Source organism: Tripterygium wilfordii, chromosome 7 (assembly GCF_013401445.1).
Source record: "Tripterygium wilfordii isolate XIE 37 chromosome 7, ASM1340144v1, whole genome shotgun sequence".
In the NCBI taxonomy this organism is placed as follows: domain Eukaryota; kingdom Viridiplantae; phylum Streptophyta; class Magnoliopsida; order Celastrales; family Celastraceae; genus Tripterygium; species Tripterygium wilfordii.
In genome coordinates this window covers 14,695,795-14,718,726 of record NC_052238.1, presented here as the reverse complement: position 1 = coordinate 14,718,726, position 22,932 = coordinate 14,695,795, and the positions used below count along the sequence as shown (strand labels likewise).

Below are 22,932 nucleotides of genomic sequence, written 5' to 3'. Positions count from 1 at the left end.
CTTTTCACTTAACTCTCTAAAACATCAATTCAAGCAAGCCCTAAAGGTTACAGGATTTGAAGGAAAGCTATGTACCTTCTTTGACTAGGTTTGTTGTCCATCATATAAATGTGTGTACGTATAGATTTATGAATTCTCGTGTAATGTTTAGGGTTGGATCCGAAACTAAATGACTGAGATTAAAATTGATTTAAGGGTTAGGTGTTAAATTGTCATAAAACTAACTTGTTTGGTTAACCGTTCGTTCAGGAGAAATATTCAGCGGTTGCTTAGCAGGACCATTCTAAGTCTTGTGTGGCTCTACAAATCACAATTCCTCCTTAGAATTTTGGGGATGTTAGAAGTTAGGGGTTGCTTTTCATAAGATTTTGTTGTTTTGGTTTTCGAACATCCACACTCGTCATGCCTAGTACATGCTGCCGGGCAGCCATACAAGAGTGCTCCACATATCCATCATCTACACTCCACAACACATGTGAGGAGAATGAGTGATCAACACAACTTATTACAATAGAATAATCATTATAGTATACGACTAATAATAAGAGTGTGTTTGGATTGAGGTTAGTCAGTTGATTTCAGTTTTCACATTTATATCATCTGTACGAGGCAAGGAGGATCCCTTTGGCTGATGCCAAAGGTTTCTGTAGGCATGTGGATGTCACCTTCTTTTTTTTCTTCTTCTTTGTATCATTTTGTATGGTAAGAGTTTCGCATCAATTTAGACTGTAGACAATGTTTTCTGGTTTTCACTGAACTGTAAAACGTGAAGCATTTCATTCATTTTTCACTCCATAATTTTGTGAGAGACTAGAAGATGTATTCATAGTATGACCTTTATTAGTCTCGCTGAGTTTTTGGGTAGAAGAATCATTGAAAGGGAACTGAATTATCACATTGATGAACAACATACTGACTTTGTAAACCCTTCATCTTTGTAGATAAACTAGTAAGTCATATAGTACATTGATGATGATGAACACCCTACTGCTATGAACAGTCTTGCCTTTAGGCCTCTTTTCTGTCTAATTTGAATTTCCCCTAGTTATATTTACCACAGTCTGAAGGATTTCAAGGAGTTCGCCAATGTGCTTGATGCTGTTAAAGATAAAGGAGTTGTGGTTGCTGTTGCGTCTCCATATGATGTTTATACTGCAAACAGGAAGCGTCCCAACTTCTTTGAAGTCCTGGAGAATGCCCCATAAAATGCTGGAGAATTACTCTGATTACTAGCTACACTTACCAGACAATTTTATCCCTACTCTGCATGAGATGCCAAACTGATTTGACAGAAGGCAGGAACTTAGAATATGATCGTTTAGAGACGTCGACTAATCTGGGAAGCTATATTCCATGTAGGTTTCTTTATTTTTGAACTTTCCCATCTGTGATGATTTGGAAAATTTTGTGTGAGGTAATTAGCAAGTATAAGCATCTTTCTATCTTATTCCAGGTGTCGTGCATATGCTGCAAGATCTCAATTATATATGAACAAGTTAATAGGCTGGTGTTCTATGGCATCATCCATGCCTTTTTAGTGTCTTAAAGCAAGTTATTGTTTTCATGGATTGTGTGCTAAAATCATTAACAAACAAAGCACACTACGAACGATTGACGAAACCAACGACAAGATGCAAATTAAATAACGCTAAAGAACCAAGCAAAGAACAGTAAAGTACATTAGAAATTTATGTGGTTCAATAATAACCTATATCGATCCATAGGCAGTAGAGATTCAAATTTACTATCTTGTAGAAGATTACAACGAATATGCAAAGTCCCAAGAATTTGCTCTCAAAATTCTCTCAAACTCTATTTGACTTGCAACCTCTTGATAATAGAAATGTGGATATCCTTTTATATTAAACCCGAATATGATATCGCACATCTGTGACTTTTCGCTCGAGCGACAATACACGGGTTTCACAAACCGAACTTTTCGCTTGAGCAGACTACTTAGTCCGGTCGAAGCTTAGCGCAACCATATTCGCTCGAGCGAACCTAGGTCTGATCGAGTCGTTGAACCAATTCTCACAATGGAATTGTTGCCACTTCTTGCAACCTTGTGCGGGTGACACAAGAGCATCACCTGGGCATCACAAGACCAAAGGATAGTAGTAGTGTAACACCCTAACCTTTTTTAATTGTGGTTTAATTAAATATGTAAGTATGATTTTGTGAAATAAAACAAGTGAGGGCTTATTAGAGATTTTAAATTTTAGAGATTTTAAATTTTAAAACAAGTGTCTTACTTACTGTGGCTCACAGTATACTGAACAAACTGTTGGCCTCCATAACTGATCCATGTACCACTGACGTGGCATTACATTCTTGATCAGTCTTATTTACTAACATCCATGCAGCAGAGAAGTGACCCAAAATGAAGAGCCACCACAAGTCCAAATTTGTTTACTGACAATTAGTTGGCAACTTCAAGTACTCTAAAGGGTACTTCTGGTCCCTGTTTGTTTCTGTTTCATTCCACCAAAAAAGCTTTGAAATAATGAAAGCTACATGTCCTTAAACAGTGGTTTGTTATTTCACTGGCACTGAAATAATTTAATGGACTCATCAATCAACCATTATTACACTAGAATATGTACATAGCTTAGGCACAACTTTCAGTACATCAGGGGCGAGCAGGGAGCATCTGATGACAAGAATAACTTCGGACTTTCAAGTGACCAAAAAATCTCGGGATATCGAGAAACACTTATCACCGATAAAGAAGAAGATGTGTAAAGAGATTTTTAAGGATTCATCCCTGGAAATCTCATCCGGGGGAGATCTATAATTCGAAATTCATATAAAAATGGGCACTCACTCAAATAAATCTCACACACTTTTTTACTATTCACTACTAGTTAAAGAGAGAGCTCTAAATATGAAACTGTCTCACTAGTCTCATTTCCTATCAATGTAACTTGAGCGTCGAAGTGTCCTGATGAAAACTTTGATCTTAATAAAATTAAGAACAATGTTGGGTTGAGAGAAAACTCTCGGTTTTGAAAACAAGTCTCGTTTTTTGTTTAGTTTCTTTAATTTATGAAAATAAGTACAACTCTACTGGTTTATATAGCCAAAGCAAACAACTCAAAACCTGCTCAAACTAGAAGACCAAAATTATATAAAAAAAAATTACTTTATACCTTAACGAAAACTCAACTCCTAAACTAGACTAATTAAAAGTAAATACCAACAAACATATAAATACTAAACAAATACTAATTGAAAAATAAATACTAATAATATAAGAAACTAAACTAATTAGAACTTGTCTTTTTTTTGGTTCTCATCACGTCCCCCGAGGTACACTTCAGGGAAGCTCACATTTACTACTTGGGCAGAGATAGAACAACAATCTTTTATCCCTAGTTTGATTAATTGAGACGCTTGGAGAACCGAGTCACTATTTATCGAGCAATCGAAAAAGTCGGTTCGATTTTGCACGTCATCAATTAGTGTCGACTGTAAATTAACATGAATGGAGGGTGAATGGTGTTTAATTCTCTGAAAGTAAAGCTTTTAGTTGGAACTGTAATCATTACCGTACCTTGCAGAAAACAAAATTTTGGTAGATTTTGGATATTGTGGGCCATCAATTACATATAATCCCACTTTAACACTTCAGTTGTAATGAATTAAAGGGGAACATATACAAATAAAAGGAATTAATCTAGGATTAAAATCTGCTCTGATACCTTGTGTCACAGAATCCAAGCAGATTTGATTGCAATCAAGGAAGAGCAACACCCAAGTAAATCAATGCGCAGCCAACACAGGAAGGCAGAGAAGAATTCAAGAGAAGAGAGAACAAATGGCTGACTTATATATGAGTTCCCGAAATTCCACATTGGTTATGAAGCAAATTACTTCACACACACATAGAAATTCTCTATACGCACCTAATTTACGTACTTAAAATACGGGACAAAATATGATCCTTAAAAGTCCTCCAAATCTATGTGACGTTAAAATAGCAATTAATTAAAAACACACATGTAAGACCCACTTCACATCCAACACTCCATATTAAATAGAGGTCTTTTGGGGATCTCAAGCATTATCCTAAAATACGCACATGTGTATGAAATCGTGTGCATCCATCACAGTCGTCCCAGTAGTGGATGTGTCACTCTCTTATTCAATCATCAGGTTTTGTGAGCCCCTATACTTATATCAATCAAGAGACAATATCCATTACTAAGATGTTTTTTATTGGGATCTTTGACATTTTTATTTGTAATAGATGGGACAAAAATATTTGGACTCTTACTGCTAATTAGGTAATTCAAGGATACAACAACTTAAAGAAAATGACTATTTGGGATTCTTGCTCTTGTGCCACGAATTTAATCATACTAATTTGCCTACCTTCCTTTGGGACCATAAAGTGGACATAGAGGGTCTGATTGCTTCTGAATTCTTATATACCTGCGTTAATGCCGTCTCTGCTGCTATCTGACATGAAATATTATTGCATTAAAAGTTCAGTCACAGAACAAAATAGGAAACCATCCTTTTATAAACCGAAGAATCACATCATACAAATATGTCTTTTGGATATTCAATATGAGCCTAAACACGTATCATCATGCCTGTGTGCACAAAAATTTCAAGACAATAGAGTAAGTTGGGGGGTCAAAACCTAACATGTGGCCACAAGAATATTGCTACAAGTGAGAATCGAGGATTTACAAACTCGATCCATTAAATTGTATGACATGTTTGTGTGTAATTGTTAACATATAAAGAAGATGTAGCAAATACTGAAACCAGGATTTTCACATGTTCATTGTTTCCATATGAATATAATGAGGAAGTGGCTTCAATTAAAGCAGTGTGTAATGTCATCAACATTTCATGACTTTGTCGTATCGCTGTTGAAGAAAACCCCTAAAATAAAAGCTGGCCTTAATTGAATCGATTTGTCGATTTTTAAAAAAAAAACAATTATACATTTCTCCACTAAAAATTAAACCGAACAAAAAAAATCATTTGATTGGTTAAATTTATGTAAAAATATGAAAAACTTGCTCGAAATCGACTGTGAACACACTTACTTTGTTGCATTCTCTGGTTTGGATTGACATTTGGTTTGGTCAAATTGAAATCTACGCAAAAACGGTGCATTTTAAAGACTGAGAAAGGTGGGGACTATTTGCACTCCATGTTTTTCCATTCACACCCATTTTTCAAAACCACCAAACATGCCCTTACCCCATTTGTCCCCTCACTGGCATCTTCTTCTTCACCATCGATCATTTCACGCATAGAAAAGCATGGAGCTCCAAACTCCAACCAACCAAACCTCAACCCAAGACCTTGGAAACCCTAAAAATGACAGAACCCACTCTATCCCTGAACAATACATTGACAATACTTGCTCCACTCCTTATGTCAGTGCTCCATCAAGCCCTGGTCATGTTCATGGACCCGGGTCTGGACCCTTCAGTGGTGGTGGGTTCTTCTACAATGCACCAACTAGTCCAATGCACAAGACCCCATCGATCGGTCATTTCGTAAAGTGCAAGCGGAGGAGCAAGTGCGAGTGGCTTCGATGTATGATCTCAAACTGTGAGCTATCGATAAAGGTTATAGACTTTGAAATCGGGCTCAGAAACATGAACGTACTGCCACTAACGGGAAAGCGATGTTGCCATTAACGGAGAAGGGTTTTGGGAGTGGTGGTGCAGGGTGCATTTGGATTTTGGGGGAAATGAGGTGTGAATGAGAAAATGTAAAGTGCAAATAATCTCCTTCATGAGGAAAAGGTGGGCATGTGCGTTTTGAGTCAGGATTATGCAAACGGGAGATATTATTCTCTAACGGCATCGTTAACGGAATCAGGACCACATGACAATAACAAACTCTGCTGAGAGGGAATACAAATCCTAACCGTCCATATCATCAACGGCTTGTACCAATTAGCTCTATTTTTAAGCTTCTCTCCGTCGGAAACTGCATAAAGTGGAAGAACGAAAGTGCTAGCTAAGAGAGAGAAACTGAAGAGAGAGATAGAGAGAGGAAGCGATGGGGGATAGCGTGAGAGATTGTAAGCGAATTGCAGAGACGACGGAGTCTTCCACCACATGCTTGACGAAGAAACCGAAGATTTGTATCGATTTTGAAGAATTGCGAGTTCCGTTGTCGAATTTTGAGCTGCGAAACGACTGTGTAGTTGTGGATTCGTCGGGGAGACCGTCGAACTCTGGCGGAGCAGTGGATTGTGATCCTTGCTCCACCTCCTGGTCCTGCTTCTCTCAGACGTCTCGCTGCTCCGGCAGTAAAATCGTGGAGGAATGCTCGAGATTCGTAGATCGAGAGGTAAAATGAAATTCAAAATTTAACGTTCTGAATTCTGATTTTAAATTTAAGTGCTGTCATCCTTCTTTGGTAGCTCGGAAACAAAAGGAAAATTATGAAAGACAGATTAGGATTTGAAGTTCCACATTCAATTTCTTTGTTATTGCTTGACCAAATCGAGCTGGCTTTGTTTGTATTTATCATGCACCTTTTTCACGCTTTGTTTGCAAGCAAGCAAAAGGATAAACATGTTTATTGTCAATTAATTTCTTGCTCAAACTTTAATTGCTTGTTTTAATTAGTATATTAAGTCAGTAATTATTGTATGCGGCTGTTTATTTTGTAGGCTAAAAGTTTCGAAACCGAAGATTCAACGTGCATCACCAGCAGATTAAGGTTATCCATCAATGAATTAATTTCCATATATATGAAAATTTTCCATTTAACGCTTCGTATTTTCAAAAGTCTGATATAAAATTATAAATATTGCATTCACAGTAGAGAGTCGACTCCATCTAGCGACTTCTTTTGTGTAGAGACGAACGAGATGGACTCACCAGTGGCGGAGAAAAATCAGCCTGAGAAGCCTGTGGCGCCTGCAACTCCTAAAAAGCCTGTGGCGCCTGCCAAGAGTACTGTGGAGAGTCTGGAGACCAAAATGCCGCCGCATGAAGAGATCGAGGCGTTCTTCGGACTCGAAAAGGCGGAGAAGTTGGAGCAGAAACGATTCATGGACAAGTTAGTGGTGTCGCGTGTGTAGACGGTGTAATAATTAAGCTTTTTGCAGGATAATGAGCGTTTGCGATTTGGCGTGGAAGGAATCGAATCAAAACCTAACCAACTAACAAACATATTCGCCATTCTTTTTGCAGGTACAACTTTGATGTCGTGAACGACGTGCCAATGGAGGGACGGTACCAGTGGGTTCGTCTGAAATGAAGGAATAGAGCGAGAGAGGTATTGCTAAGGTGACATAGGGTAACAGTGAAGGTAGCATGTGACTTTAGCATATATAATTTTAGGTGGTTTGGCTGTTAATTTATACATCGTTCTCTCTCACAACTGCAAGAAGAAGTTCCCCCTTTGTGGTGTCCTTTTACTAGTACATCCAAAGAAGCTTCTTCTTGCAGATTGTTTATGCCTACAGAATAAAATTCAGAGTAGACATTTTAAACCCTAATTTTATCTCTGAGAGGAATTGTCAATTATCAGTTATCAGTACAGTAATTCGTCAGTTACATTTGTGGGGGTTTCTGCTTCTTTGTGGTATTTTATTTGAAAAGGGTTTTTGTGTTTGAGCTTTGTTTTGGCTATTTTGTGATTGTCCCTTTTGAGAGAGCTTTTTGCAGTTTGTTTGTACTAGCTGCTAGTCTGCTACTACTACTTTACTAGTTTCTCTTTCATCCCTTACTTTTTTCCCTCTCTGCCCTTTCTCATCAACACTAATTTTGGAATATTCTCTCCAAGATCAGGCTATGATTGTTTTAGGCAAAATATCATTTCGAATATGGGACTGTTTGTATGTGGGGACGATAAATTTTATCCAAATCAACAAGCAAATTAGCTTTATAGCCTTCCATAGCATGGGTTAAGGTGCATGCAATAGAAGTTACTGTATTTTTTATGACATGTTATCGTGTATTTATCGTTGTGGAGTCTATACAATTTTTTGAATTTGTTATCACAAATTGGATTTCTGTGATGACCACTGCAATAATGGAGTGGGATGACTTGGGTCGCCCAAATTTTTGAAAATTATCAATATTAGTATAAGCCAAAAATGTTAATTTTATAACAGCCCTAAATCTCTAGGATCCCTTTTTTAGAGTTCACTCGGAGTCTCCGTAGACTTAGGTACAATAACATCTACTCCAAGGGCATTTCGTCCATCTATAGCCTTCCCTTATCTTCTATGATGCCTACACATCATCCCACCCTACCATCCATAGAAATTCTAGGCACACATACATAGTTTAATATTGAGCACTAGCTAGATTAGCACGTATTAAAAAATTTTGGTTGTCAATAGCTAAGATTAGTTGCACAGAAATAAATGTTTGAGTTATATCTCTCTATATATGGTAAAACAGTTAAGTGGGTTTAAAATTAATTAAATGCACTCTAATGATGAATCATGTGCTAGTAATTGAGTTGTTACAATACTTGTATTATTCTCGTGTACTTTGTAGCCATCTCTTTTCTTTTCTTTTCTTTTTTCTGTTAGGTGAATAAAGTTGGATTATATTTATAGATGGGTGAAGATTTGGTTCCCTCGTATCACAAGACTACAACCATTTGAAAAAAAAAAGAATGATTAGTCATATTCCATTGTAATATATCATATATGCTCAGTGAAAGCATATCAGAAGCTCTGATTCATTGTTGATTCACTGTCCCTCTGCAACCCGACACTATTATTGGTTGTATTTTTCTGCTGGGAGGGTGTTTTGGACGGTCATTTTATTGTTTTAGAAAACAAAAAATTTCTAACTTTTCTCTTAAAGAAGGTGTCACAAACCAAATACAAAAAACCCTTTGTACAAGGAAAAAAAAATCTGAGCATGAGTCGGCAGAAAAATAACAGGAGTGGCCGAGGGTATTGTCGGGATAAAAACGAAACAAGGTTCATACACATAAAAAAGCATGAGAGCACACACATATTTGAATTTAATGCACATGCTTACTTAACGCACTCTAAATAGCGACCGACTCCCATATTTTTGTGGGATCCAGGAGTTATACAATTAGTATATAATATGATCATCTACAATTTTAATTCGATGGTTTCAATGATTTGAGATGATGTCATATTACATTATATTTTTATTTTTTATTTATCATTTATTTATCATTAGATGTAAATTGTACCTTCTAACTTTCTAACAAATTATAGAGCACTCAGAATATGATTTTATGGGGATAGCTAGGGGCTGTAATTACTCTTAAATTCCCCCAAATAATTTACAGCCCCCTATTCCGATTTTATGTGCATGAACCTTGTGTCTTCACAATCCATAGTGTACACGTGTCAAAATTATTCCATGTGTTGGCCTGTTGGGGTGGGGTCGGGAGCCCTACCTTCCTGTCTAGATTCCTCCTCCAAAGTTTTCCAAAATTTAAAAGATCTTTCCACAAAAAGTTATCTTTTTTCTTCTTTTAATAAAAATAGGAATAATATTAATATATCCAAAAATAAAAAAATAAAATATGATTCAAGGAGAAGACCCTGCACGTGCAGTAGTGGAGTGGTTGTCTCCTAATTTAAGTTGTTTGCTTTGGATCTGATGCACATCATCATCTTAATTTAATGTCAGAGACACAGAGAGAGAGAGAGAGAAAGAGAGAGAGTATTGGTGTGTGTGGGGATAGAATGTTGCTTATAAATGAAGAGAGGTTTGGGTATTTGCTTCGATTTCCATGCTCTTCTTTACAGTTTCTCTTTTACTTTACCGAAGATGATTATATTATTGCTTGCAAAAGGAATTACTGCGTGTGCTTTGGTTTCTTCAAAGCTTTCTTGTTTATTATTTGTTAACACATGTTATAATTTCTGACCTACTATACATCAACAATATTATCCGTTTTGAGTTATCAAATTCTTGTGAATACATCATGTCACTTTTGGGGTCTGATATAAACTAATCTATAAGTACGGGGAAGTGCTAACATGTATAGATATATTTTTAGTCTCTTACCATCAACAACGCGTTTTATTGGAGGAAAACATTTCATAGTAACTTTCCAGTTAAATGTGTTTCTGCGAGAGCACTCTCGGGATAAGTGATCTCCTGGGAAGACAAAGCCGTACGACCCGATGTATTCACTAAAATCGACAACCCAGATGAGTAACCCCATGAGAAGGCAAAATCGTGTGGGTCCGATATATATATGAGAACCAGACAACTCAAAGCGGACAATATTTATCGATGTGTATATGGTTTGGAAATTCTAATATTATTTTTCTGGTATTTTTTTATTTAGCTAAACACCAATAGAATAGACCATTTATGTATTACACTATAGGCAATATGCACTCTGACCCTTAAACTTTGTGTGAGCTGCAAAGATGCCCCTCAACTTTCGATTAAGGAAAAAAAACCCCTCAAACTTAAGAAAACACGCCAATAGCCCCATTCTGTCAATATTTCTGTTAGTCTTAACGGTAGTATCAACAACGTATTAGTGCATGCTTCGTATTAGCTCTATCTATCTTTTTCATCTATGGGTCTTTGCTAGAGTCTATTTTTTAGAAAAATAAATTAGGTGGTAAGTTGTCAAAAATAAGTTAATTTATAAATTGTTAGGTGTGAGGTGATACTTTTAAAACTAACGTTAGTTTATACTTGATAATTGTACCATACATGAGCTTATTTTCAAAATAAACTCGTTGTTGGAGCTTATATTTTTCAAGCGTACAATAGTGTATGCGTTTTGTAAAACAGTCTACGCTAGTGTATACGAGTAAACTCACCTTGTATGCACTTTCATTAAGCTTTTCATTTGTTAGCGATCGAGGAGAACCTAGCAGAGGAGGTTCACAACATGATTTGGCATTGTGCCCTTCAAGCCCATGATGATCTGTTGTGTGAAGAAAAAAAAATATAAAAAAAAAAAATACTTGAAGAACACATTGCAAGAGCCAAGAGTTGAAAAATATATATTATGCATGGTTGACAAATATATATTTCGAATAACAGGTTTTTTTTTTAATTTAATTAGTTTTATTAACCAAAAAACAATTCTCAATGAAAACCATCAAAAATATATCTTAACATGCCTAGACTTTTATTTCCTTCGAAGATTTTCACTTCTTGTTTTCCAAAAGCCAAAAACAATTTCAGACAAAAATGCCAAACAGGCCATAATCAGCTTCTAAATTGACTTCACTATGAAAAGTAACAAAGACTTTGACAAAAGGGAGTTTGAGGAGATTTTTTTTTCTGGAATTGAAAATTTAGGGATGTAATTGCAAGTGATCCAAAATTTAGGGTTGTATGTGCATATTTTATCTCAAACTACATATCAACTCACATAAGTCTAGCAGAAAAAAAAGGCTAACATTCCCTAATCACCTCCCAAAATCAATGTTTTAAATACCCGTACCAGAATCATGCCGATCAGATGATTGGTAAACGGCTGGTATAACCAGTTCAATCTGCTTACATACACTCACTTGAGAATTTTTTGAAAATTCGGATATTAGTTAAATTTTTATTATCTATAAATTTTAATTTTAATTTTTGTTAAATTTTTTTAAAAATTATGTGTAAAATCGATTTAATGTCAGTTCAATACCAACAAAATCGGCCGGTTCAACCGATTTCGACCAACACAGTTCAAGCTGATATTTTAAGTTGAATTGTATCGGTGAGAGATTTGGTATCTGGTTTAACTGATTAAATTAGTACGCACTGGTTGGTATTTAAAACATTGCAAAAAATGCGCTGAGTGTTACAAATTGAGGAAGATATTGATAAAACAGGGTTTGGTCGATGGTTTTCACAAGTTAGGTGGCTTTTCAGGCATATTAAAAATTCAAGGGGATGTCCTTGCAAGTGATTCAAAGTTCAAGGGTCCAAATGTATGTTTCTCTAACACCATGTCCATTAAATACATGAACTCAACAAGTCAGCCAAACTAACCTTTCAATATGCATGTGAATCTCTCCCAACATAATAAATACCAAGTATCAAACTTGAGTCCTGAAAAAACATGTTTAGACAAAATGTGTGATTGTTTTTAAAAGAAACAAACATATATAGTTTGAAAAACATATGCCAAACAAGCTCAATTTTGTTCCTAAAGCAGCATTCACCATTTAAAAACCAAAAATATTATTGAGAGAAGGGAGTTATGTCCTTGTTTTCATAAGTTGGAGGGTACTTGATGCAGTGCGGCACGGTGGAAAGAACGCCTACTTTGACCTGTTGATTCGACACACGAATACCTGGAACAAGTCTACTTAAATCTGTTGATTCGACACACAAATATCAGATTTAAGGCTTCAAAACTTTGTTTATTCTAGCGAGTACCAAAGAATTGGAAAAGACTAGCTGTCTCTTAATTTTATTCAATCCAAAAACTCTCCTTCCTCAATGAGGGTTACAACCTTAAATAGTAAACTAAACGAAACCTAGTCAAACCATAAACACTTCTAACGGGAAACAAATACCTAAAAGTAAATATATAATATTACTCCTAATAAAAAAGATACTAGACTCCTAGAAAAATAATACTAATTGATTTACAAACAATTGATTTCCTAAAATACCAAAATAAAATATTTAATTGAAATATCTCAATCTCAATCTGCATCAGTACTTTTCTAAAGTATTTGAAAGCTAAGGGGATGTCCTTGTAAGTGAATCAAAGTACAGGGGTCAAAATGCATTATACATTAATCTGATACCAAAACTAACCTTCCAATAATACTTGTGTGTCTCATGACCAATTTTCAGCCAAATTGTGCCTCAAAATGGTGTTGTATAGCCAATAAACCTGGCAAAGCTAGCTAGTGTTTCATATATGGTAGCCAAATCCAAGAGCAAATGACATATTATATCATCACAAATGCTTTAATGGTGAACATGGAATTCTGAAAATTTAACTAAACACATCTAATTAAATGGAACAATCATGAATTAATGTCATTAGCTTTACCTTATCAAAATAAAATATTGCAATCATATGAAATTAATCTACATTGAGAAAAACAAGAAATAATAGCTTACTCACTAGCCCTAAAAGCTGTAGATGAACTTCAAACTCATTTTTACCCCAAAAAACCAAATGGAATTTGTGATTTAAGTACACAATCAACTAAGATCTTTGAATCACAAAAGTTGGATACCCAATTCTGAATTATTATGTACAATTAAAAATGGTAAGTAAATCAATCAAATTAAATTAATTACGCATGCCAAACACGAAAACAAGAAGAAAGAAAGTCACCGGCGTCAACACACAAGCCGATCAAGACCGATGAAATGAAATAAATTCTATGTCAAATTTCATCAAATCCAAGGCAAAAGATAGAAATTCATGGTACGATTTACATAAATATAAAAAAGATCGAGTGTATAAATCAAAATTTATTTGGAATTACCGATTTGGCAGTGATGTTCTTGTTTCCAGTGGTTGCTATCAGATTACCTATTAGAAAATCGACAAAATAAAAAAAAACAAATAGATCAAGATAATGAGAAAAAATGAAGGCTAGTTTAATCGTTTTCTCAATCAAAATCGTATGGAAAATGCGCAATCGATTGGATCCAATTTATTCTCGAAAAAAACAACTCGTACACACCTCCTGTTTCTCAGAGTTAGCAAAGTAGGACTCAAGAAATAAAAAGGATTACAGATTAAAAAACGACGGATTACAAAGGAAAGGAAAGATTGAGATCTTAGCCATAGCTAGCATTGAGGCTTGTTTTAGGGTTGGTGAATCAAAAATAGGAAGAAGAAAATTGTCATATAAATATTTTAGAGGATGAAACTGTAAATTCTCAATGCTTTGGGGGCAAAGCCATACCACTTTAGGGTTGGTGAAGTAAAAATTATGAGTATAAATTTTATGGGGTCAAAAAAGGAATATAAAGTGGTGTAATTGTAAATGTTAGGTTTTATAAGGAGAGGAATTGTTTTTAATTTTTTGAAATCTAAGGAGAGGAATTGTTTTTTATAACGTGATTAAACTCAAACACTTTCATTTTATAGTAACAAACGTTACATTTAGCGCGTCGCATTAAAGGTTTAAAAATTTACAAACAATTAACAGAGCAATTACAAAACAGAGATTAAACACCAACACTTTCATTTTATAGTAGTCAACATTACATTTAGCGTCACATTAATGGTTTAAAAATTTACAAACAATTAACAAAGCAATCAATCATCAATCTATATATATATAACTGAGGATCTACAAGGCTTCTCCTTAATTCATGGTGCCACGTGGACGTCTTTACAAAAAGCCTACATAGACAAAATAAAATTTTAAAATATATTAGAGAACTTTAAGACCCACAACCACATACATAAATATATTGCAAAACTTTAATACCCACAACCACATTCATACACTTTAAGACCCACAACCACACTCATACAGTTAATAGTATTCAAATAATTTTAAAATTATATTGAATTGTATGAGAATTTAATGTTTCATAGGAGTGGTTTGATGTTGTTTTGGTTTCTCAAAGGTCATGTATTGCTAATTATGAGAGTCTTTTGATATTACTCAATTAATGAAATTCATTTGTAGTATTTAGTTTGAAAACATTTTGTGTGTTTTTGGCATTAATTACCATCATTTTATGGGAATTTTTGTGTGTTTTTGATGTATTTTGTGTGTTTTTCTAGTATTTAGTTGATGTATTGTGCATGTTTAGAGTTTGGTCAGGTTTAGTAGTATATTTGAATTGCAACATACACAACATGAGAGGCTTTTCTCATGCTATATTGTTCTAATGTGTAAGTAAATTCAACCCATTTGGTATTGGAACATGTAAGTGGTGACAGAAAAGCACGGTAGAATTCAATAAGTTATTGAAGGTCAAAGTGATTATAGGCACAAATCTACCAGTCATACATAACATTTCAAAAATATAAATTCAAAAATCTTATTCTAAAAATATTAAGAATTTTATTCCAAAAATATCATTTCAAAAATACTACTTATGCTACATTGTACTTCTCGATATTAAATGTCACTTTGTAGAGATTTTTGTACTAACCATACAATATTGTCTCATAAACATGTCTTTGGTGACCTATAACACTTTGTAGATACTAGCGACGCAAATAAAAATTGATAAACTCTTAGCATACTTATTCCTTATGCATCTAATTTCTTACACCCTATTAGAAAAAATTTTTCTTAACAAATTAAAAAACAAGTATTGTACATATTTTATCTTCATCTCACAATCATCTCTATTTTCTACAATTAAAGCTCTACTACTCTTCATGTTAACAAAGTATCGAAAAACTTCCACATATCTCTATTTTTCAATCAAAATATGTGCCGCGCGAAGCGCGGGCATGCAACTAGTTACAAAACAGAGACTAAACACCAGACAACATCAAGATGTATCCGAATAATATTGTCCTAGAATAAACCCGGACAAACTAAGGGAAACAGACCTCCATTAAGAGATGGGCTGTAACATCTTGCCTCTGGGCCTCAAAAGGCCTTTATGATGGATGCACTCATTCAAGTTTTCGGGTTTTATGGGCAAAAAATAAAAATCTAATCTGATAAAAGTTTGGTGAGTCTTGGGTTAATGCTGGGGCTACAAGATGTGGAGCTCACTTCTGGGCTTAAATTTTGTGGCCCAACAAGTATGTTCTGTGGTACTCTTTAATTTTGTCAGTCTGTAATATGTATGGGTACATCCGTAAATGTAATACTTCTATTTCTGTTTTTTTTTTCTCTGAAAAAACTATCTTAATATGATTTAAAATAAAATTGATTGGTTTGATAATGTGGGGAATTTTTTCGGGTTTGGGGACCCATCCAATCCACATTCAGGTACTGTACATTTTGAGCTAGGCAAGGTCGCGACTCAAGCCTTAGTCCTTGGTCCACGCCTCTACGGCCCATCAACTCTCTTACGTATTTATTTCAGTATGATTTAATATCCTCGCGACTCGGGCCTTAAATAAATACGTAAGAGAGTTGATAGGGTCGTAGAGGCGTGGACTAGAGGACAGAGGCTAAGACTTGAGTTGCGACCTTACCTAACTCAAAGTGCACAACACCTAAGTGTGAATTGGATTGAGTATTTTGTTTCACACGTTGTTCGAGTTATCAAAATGAAATAAACTTAAATTTTAGACTATCAATTTGAACATTCGATTGCGAGATTGGAATATGCTTAATCTTTGCAGGGGCAAATTACACATAAATCCAAATTAAAGGAATAAATAATTACATATGCCAGCTGATGCGAACGAGCAGGCTTATCCGCTTATGTGAGAAAGGCAAGGAAACGGTCAATTCAGTAATTCACCATCCCGTCACGTCAGGCGACAACGAAAACTTCGTCGTTTCGCTCCAATTATACAAATTTCGTTTCACACGACCCGTCCCTATCCGGTGCAGATTAAGAGGATCATGCCTAAAATACGCCTAGTGCGTCAAACCTGACGTGTAATCTTCCCCACTCAAATCAGACCACCACCACCAGACCACCAGACTCCCACTACCAAGAATTCAACCCGCGACTAGTGGCTGAAGCAAGATCACAAGTATCCATCTCGAATTTTGATTGAAATTCGGATTCCGAGAAGACATGTTCGGAGGAGGAGGAGGTGGTGGTGACAGTAGTGTATATTGGGGAAGGAAGGAGAGTGATTGCAAGGGGATAGTTGTTCTGTGTTCTTGGGTTTCGGTTCAGGAGAGCCACCTCAGGAGCTATGTCGATTTGTATTCTTCACTCGGCTGGAATTCCCTTGTTTCTCAAGCCGATTTTCTCAGCGCGTAAGTTCAATTTCTTGTTTTCAGCTTGTTGGGGGGTAAGATGAGAAAGTAAACGTACCTAATTCATTAGCTTCAGCTCAGCTGACACAAAATTGCAAATTGTTTGTGAAGAAGTTCGATTGAGTTTGTTGCTATCTTTATCTGTGTTTTCAGAAATGCATGGTTCTGGCATGTTTTGCATCTCCGAATCGTAGTGTCTAAATTGAGTTTTGAAGGATAATCGAGTTTCTATAAAATAAGAATTGTTGTGTTTAGCTCTATTTATTTGGGTTGATGGAGCGATGTGGACACTCAAGCATGCAAGGAAAATTTGTTATGCTTTATCGCTTTGCCAATGAGAAATAGCTGAATAGACGTGATTAGATGTTCTCTTCCTTTGTAGAGTAATAATAAGTATATTACCAAACTTGCGTGGTTGTGAGATTTTGGAAAGCCTGTGTTAGGACGAAAAGTCCCACATCGGTTGTTGAGGGGTCTTGTATCCAGCATATAAGCTGGTGCAGGCCTTCAAACACTTGTCAAGCCTTTTCCAAATGGAAGGGCTTGGAACTGCCACGGCCCAATGGGCCGAGATGGTGGGGAGGCTTGGCTTGGGTTTGTGCCCTGATGGGATTTTCTACATGGTATCGGAGCAGGTGTGCGCTCGTCCCCGATAAGAAGTCCACTCGTTGGGCCTTGGGCATAGATACCCAGTCCACGAGTGCGGGGGAGTGTTAGGACGAAAAATCCCACATCGGTTGTTGAGGGGTCTTGTATCCAGCATATAAGCTGGTGCAGGCCTTCAAACACTTGTCAAGCCTTTTCCAAATGGAAGGGCTTGGAACTGCCACGGCCCAATGGGCCGAGATGGTGGGGAGGCTTGGAACTGCCACGGCCCAATGGGCCGAGATGGTGGGGAGGCTTGGCTTGGGTTTGTGCCGTGCTGGGATTTTCTACATGGTATCGGAGCAGGTGTGCGCTCGTCCCCGATAAGAAGTCCACTCGTTGGGCCTTGGGCATAGATACCCAGTCCACGAGTGCGGGGGAGTGTTAGGACGAAAAGTCCCACATCGGTTGTTGAGGGGTCTTGTATCCAGCATATAAGCTGGTGCAGGCCTTCAAACACTTGTCAAGCCTTTTCCAAATGGAAGGGCTTGGAACTGCCACGGCCCAATGGGCCGAGATGGTGGGGAGGCTTGGCTTGGGTTTGTGCCCTGATGGGATTTTCTACATGGTATCGGAGCAGGTGTGCGCTCGTCCCCGATAAGAAGTCCACTCGTTGGGCCTTGGGCATAGATACCCAGTCCACGAGTGCGGGGGAGTGTTAGGACGAAAAATCCCACATCGGTTGTTGAGGGGTCTTGTATCCAGCATATAAGCTGGTGCAGGCCTTCAAACACTTGTCAAGCCTTTTCCAAATGGAAGGGGCTTGGAACTGCCACGGCCCAATGGGCCGAGATGGTGGGGAGGCTTGGCTTGGGTTTGTGCCGTGCTGGGATTTTCTACAGCCTGTGGAGAGGTTTGGTGTGGGTAGTAGGAGAGGGTTCTTTGACGTGGTATGAGAATCTAGGAATGGGGTTGAGAGGTAATGCTTCTTTATATAATTACTTCTTGAATCTCAACACTCAAGATGATGGTCATTCCCCATAGCTTCCAGTTGCACAGTACGGACTCATTCCTGGACAATCTTCATCAGAAACTTTCTCAAGCGAGATCACTTAATGCTCGTTTTTTACCACAAAGCTGTTTTATGGTCCATCTAGATGACTTTGATGCATTTGTGGAATGTCCCTTTCAATTTTCTCCTATTTCCAAGGGGTTTCTGAAAGAGAATCTGAGGGGGCAGAGTGGGTTGGGGTGGGGGATCAAGGGAAGTAGGTGATGTGTGGGATGTTTTAAGCTTTTTCGCTGTGTTGGAGACGTGCTAGGATGGAAAAAAAAAATGGTTGTGTGTAATATAGCATCTTCTTGTGTTTTATGGCAAGATGAAGAGTTTACTATTTGATTGACTACATCTTGTGGCGGTGACATCAAAGCAGGGTCTTTAATGGCTTTATTATACCATCCTTTACCCCCCAACAAATAAATGGAATATCTCTCCATGTCTTCTCTAGAGTTTTTTTAGTTTATATGATAGAGGATTTACCTCTTCTGTTTATTTTCTTGTGCATCTTTTGTTTCATGCTCTATTACATGTTTCCTCCGAAGCTGGGCTGTGCATTTTTCTTTCTTTGGGTAAAGTTATCAAAAGAAAAGAAGACAACTATCTGGCCATGTATTTACTGCTTTCATGCAAGAGATTTTCCCCCTTTTTCCGTGTTATAAGTTTTAATGATGACAATTTGTGCAGATTTTATCCTGAGAGGGCCTCGTCGCTCTCACTTGTTCTTTTGAATGAGCTTGTTGAGGTGAGTTTTTATAAAGCTTTTTTGCTTCCAATATGTGCTTAGTAGATGTCTTTGCAGTTCCTCTGATTGGATGAAGTAGTTATTTTTTGCGTGGGTGCTCATGATTGTTAAATTTAAGTTCAGGAAATGTTAATTACCCTTTCAGCATGTGTTTCCATCATGGAAAACTCGTGAAAAGAATAGTTAATCATGTGAACTCATTTTGGCATTAATGTAATATTTAGGTTTCTTCTTTTGCTTATTCAGGAGCTAAGCATTAGGCCGTGTCCAGTTGTCTTTGTAGCCTTTTCTGTTGGTTCCAAGGCTTGCTTGTACAAGATTTTTCAGGTAAAAATTCCCTAGGTGCCCTTTAATGCTTTTCGTTATTCAAAAAACACATTTCAGGTAATACTCGGAACAAGTAGTCAAGCTTCACCGTAATTCCTTATGGGTTTGGAATGGTAAAGCTTAAGGGCTTTTGTTTCTACTTTGTGCAGAGAACTAATTTTCTAATTCCAATGCAGATAATTCAAGGAACACATGAACGTCACCTTGGTCTGGTATGTGCTATTTCTCCTGGAATGAAAATTGAAATATAGTGAACTTTATGTATATTTTCTATTTTCTCAAGATTTATTGAGTTGATGAACCTCAGTTGCGAGTTTCCTTAAAAGAAAATTTTGCTCTCCTATGAAGGAAGAGAGCCGCTTGCTTAGGAACTGTGTTTCTGCACAAATATATGATTCCAGTCCCGTCGATTTTACTGCTGATTTGGGTGCCAGATTTGCTTTAGCCCCCACCATTCTAAAATTGCCTGGTCCAGTAAAACTTGTCTCTTGGGTGGCAAGAGGCATTGCTTCTGGTCTGGATGGTTTATATCTTACCAGGTTTGAATCCCAGCGTTCTGAGTATTGGCAGACTCTATACTCCTCAGTTGTAAGTATCTAAATTGCCTCTGGTCTCTAGAATTTGACTTCTGTTCTTCCTTACGGCTTAATTTAGTCATGTCTTTTTTGTTATCTTCCAATGGTAATGTCATTCTCTCTTTCAGGACTTGAAGATTCCATTTCTCATATTATGCTCTGAGAATGATGCCGTTGCATCATTTCAAGGCATTTGCCATTTTGCGCATCGCTTACAAAAGCTTGGGGGAGATGTTAAGCTTGTAAAGTTGAATGGCTCCCCTCACACAGGTTTGTGTCAACCCCTTTGTTATACTGTACCATGCTGTGAAATTCCAAGTAACCTACATCCAATTTATATGAAAATGTGGAGCAGTGAGGTAAAAAGAATGTTGCAAGAATTTTCTGAAAGGGTTTGCCAGGAGTCACTTTGATCAGTAATATTTTCTGCAGTACCATTACGTATGTGATTGACCATACATGTGATTGTCATGCAACACTTAACCTATGTGAGTTTTATTGATTGGCAATAGTTTTACCTTCCCAATCTTCGTTTTGAAAAGGGATCACTGCCTTTCATATGTTTTAACAAGATTAATAATATTTACATGGCATCACACCTAATGATATGACATCAGTGGATATGAATTGACCATTGCCTGCAATGAGAAGTCAATCTGATCATGGACAACAAGGAGATGGAGAAAAAGATGAAAGAGGTGGATTGAGGAAGTCATTGTTGTAAAATGGCTGCACAAGTGCACATCCTTGTTTTGCTTATATTATATTGCATTTGTGCTAGTATACACGTACTAAAGGCTCCATTTCTTACTATATGACTGCTCAATCCAGCTGGGACACAACAGGCTGGGGGGATTTGGGAAGCCGCATAAGCAACCCACTTTGGGAACTAGCTGCCATTGCTTCACTTCCCCATCCCTGCTTGTTGCAGTGTGGGTGACCCAGAAAGCTGCCCCCAGTATGTGTGGCGGGGCATTGTTAACAAGAGAAAGAAAACTAAATTTTATGATTTATATTTATTTTTTTTGTAGATTTACGAGAAAGAAGTGTTGCCTCATGTGTGCAATTACCATTTTCCACATTTCATTGCATTCTCCTAGTGCCTAAACTAGTAACTTGACATCATTCCATGTTTCTTTAGGTCATTACGAGCATTATCCAATCCAATATAGGGTTGCTGTGACCAATTTGCTTGAGAAAGCATCTTCAGTTTATTTGCAAAGAATCCGACAGCTTGGAGATGGCATGGAGGCTGGGCAGGATGAGATATCTGAGTTGGTCCATGACTTGCAAAAAGCAGCAGTTAACTCAAACCAAAGCTTAAGAAGAGTTGCGGTGGGGCCAGGTGATCACTTCTTTATGCCAAGCTCATCAGAGTATCATAATGGAGGAGAGTCTAGCTCTTTACAAGATGAACAAAAAGAAAAGCCAGTTTTACCCAGCACACCGAGCATCAGTGCACATACTGTACTTGGCCAAATCCTCTTTGATGCTTGTGTTCCCAAGAATGTTGAAGGATGGGATATTCGATTTTCTGGTTCTTTGAATGGGCAACCAATTGCTTCTGCCCGTAGGCGTTCACCTTTCCACGGCATCAGAAGTAATCGTCGCTCTAGATTATAATCTCTCTTATCGATCTGACGATGTGGGAAACAGCCATCTGCCACGTTTTCTAAAGCTTTTATGAGAATACAAGCAAAACTGACTCCTAGGAATGCGGAATGGAGTAGCCGAGCTTGCAGCATACTTAAGTGAGGTGAGGTACTGCTAGACACTGTAAAATGCTTTTTGGTTTGGCCGTTGGGCTCCTCTTCCGGTGGTAAGTGTACAGATACAATAAGGTAATGTAATCTTATGCTTGGTGATTATGTACAAAGAAATGTAGATTCCCATCTCACATAATATGCTTAGTGATGACTACGATCCTAGAACCAGTTATATATGATCCGCTGACCTGCCAAGGAGTTGGCAACTCAGGTGTAAATGTGTATGACTCATCTTTTTTGTACTTAGCCCTGGATTTATTGACTATTGAGTGAATTTAGTTTGATTCGAAGTACAATTATGGTTCGATTCAATTGCAGTCCCACATTATGCTCATCATTGCAAGCAAAATCAGGAATAATGCTCAAGCTAGGTTCTTACCACTTTATATTTATTCTTTAGTACTCGAAGCCCAAGGTGTGATTAGCAAGTAGCAAGAAAGCCCAATTGCTTCTCTCGTGACCAATTTGTTAAAAAAAAGGGCTGTTAGGCATCCCCAGACAGTATTGGTATTTTGTGAACCTCTTTGTAATTTCTCTCTCCTTCGTGTGTCTTTACCCCAATTCAGGCAAGAGTTCAATCAGTGTTTGAGATTCTTCCCATATGTTTGTAATCTCCTTATAACTTTGTTTTCGTGTACTTCTACCCTAATTCAATGTGTATCTCTACCCTAATTCGGGCAAGAGTTCAATCGATGTTTGAGATCTCCTTACAACTTTGTTTTCGTGTATCTCTACCCTATCTCTAGGCTATCTCTGAATTATTTACGCCCATAAAATGAGTCACGTGAGTGAGGGATCTCAATCTGATGGGATGCGGATCTCAATCTAAGTTCATATATATTAAGCATTAAGGAAACATACGATACATATATAATACTATAACTTCATGCATGTAACTTCCAATCTACGTTATATATATCACTCCCACTATTGCTAGTTAATGGGGAAGCTTTGTGTTCCTGCTCACCTAATGTCTTATAAATTATCTCTGATTCATTCATGCATGTGGAAGAGGAATAACTCTAAGGTAAAAAAAACCTCTACAGTCAAGAAATGCATGCTCAACCACAAGCTCCATGTTGGAA

At 37.1% G+C, this 22,932-nt stretch overlaps 2 protein-coding genes across 3 annotated transcripts; both read left to right on the top strand.

Annotated features, from left to right (window-relative positions):
- The first annotated feature begins 5,953 nt into the window (after positions 1 to 5,953).
- Positions 5,954 to 7,602, top strand: LOC120002830 (cyclin-dependent kinase inhibitor 7-like). 2 transcript variants are annotated; one of them, XM_038851668.1, is made up of 4 exons: positions 5,954 to 6,327; positions 6,653 to 6,702; positions 6,805 to 7,071; positions 7,179 to 7,602. In XM_038851668.1, exons 1-3 carry the CDS (start codon positions 6,034 to 6,036, stop codon positions 7,064 to 7,066), a joined length of 606 nt encoding a protein of 201 aa, XP_038707596.1. In that variant the 5' UTR covers positions 5,954 to 6,033; the 3' UTR covers positions 7,067 to 7,071; positions 7,179 to 7,602. The 2 variants fall into 2 exon arrangements, with proteins under 2 accessions (XP_038707596.1, XP_038707595.1); XM_038851667.1 differs by having other exon boundaries at positions 5,960 to 6,327; positions 6,805 to 7,044.
- Positions 7,603 to 16,457: 8,855 nt separating this feature from the next.
- Positions 16,458 to 22,159, top strand: LOC120002857. The gene is made up of 7 exons (XM_038851708.1): positions 16,458 to 16,792; positions 19,122 to 19,179; positions 19,426 to 19,506; positions 19,683 to 19,718; positions 19,855 to 20,094; positions 20,210 to 20,351; positions 21,223 to 22,159. Exons 1-7 carry the CDS (start codon positions 16,605 to 16,607, stop codon positions 21,702 to 21,704), a joined length of 1,227 nt encoding a protein of 408 aa, XP_038707636.1. The 5' UTR covers positions 16,458 to 16,604; the 3' UTR covers positions 21,705 to 22,159.
- The last annotated feature ends 773 nt before the right edge of the window (positions 22,160 to 22,932 follow it).

What these genes read in the sequence shown, in the direction of transcription:
- LOC120002830 (XM_038851667.1), top strand. Translation starts at nt 6,034, where the DNA reads ATGGGGGATAGCGTGAGAGATTGTAAGCGAATTGCAGAGACGACGGAG. An exon ending in CGAGATTCGTAGATCGAGAG is followed by an intron (nt 6,328 to 6,652) that starts GTAAAATGAAAT and finishes TTTATTTTGTAG; the next exon opens with GCTAAAAGTTTCGAAACCGA. An exon ending in CAGAAACGATTCATGGACAA is followed by an intron (nt 7,045 to 7,178) that starts GTTAGTGGTGTC and finishes TTCTTTTTGCAG; the next exon opens with GTACAACTTTGATGTCGTGA.
- LOC120002857 (XM_038851708.1), top strand. Translation starts at nt 16,605, where the DNA reads ATGTTCGGAGGAGGAGGAGGTGGTGGTGACAGTAGTGTATATTGGGGA. An exon ending in CAAGCCGATTTTCTCAGCGC is followed by an intron (nt 16,793 to 19,121) that starts GTAAGTTCAATT and finishes CAATTTGTGCAG; the next exon opens with ATTTTATCCTGAGAGGGCCT. An exon ending in TTTTGAATGAGCTTGTTGAG is followed by an intron (nt 19,180 to 19,425) that starts GTGAGTTTTTAT and finishes TTGCTTATTCAG; the next exon opens with GAGCTAAGCATTAGGCCGTG.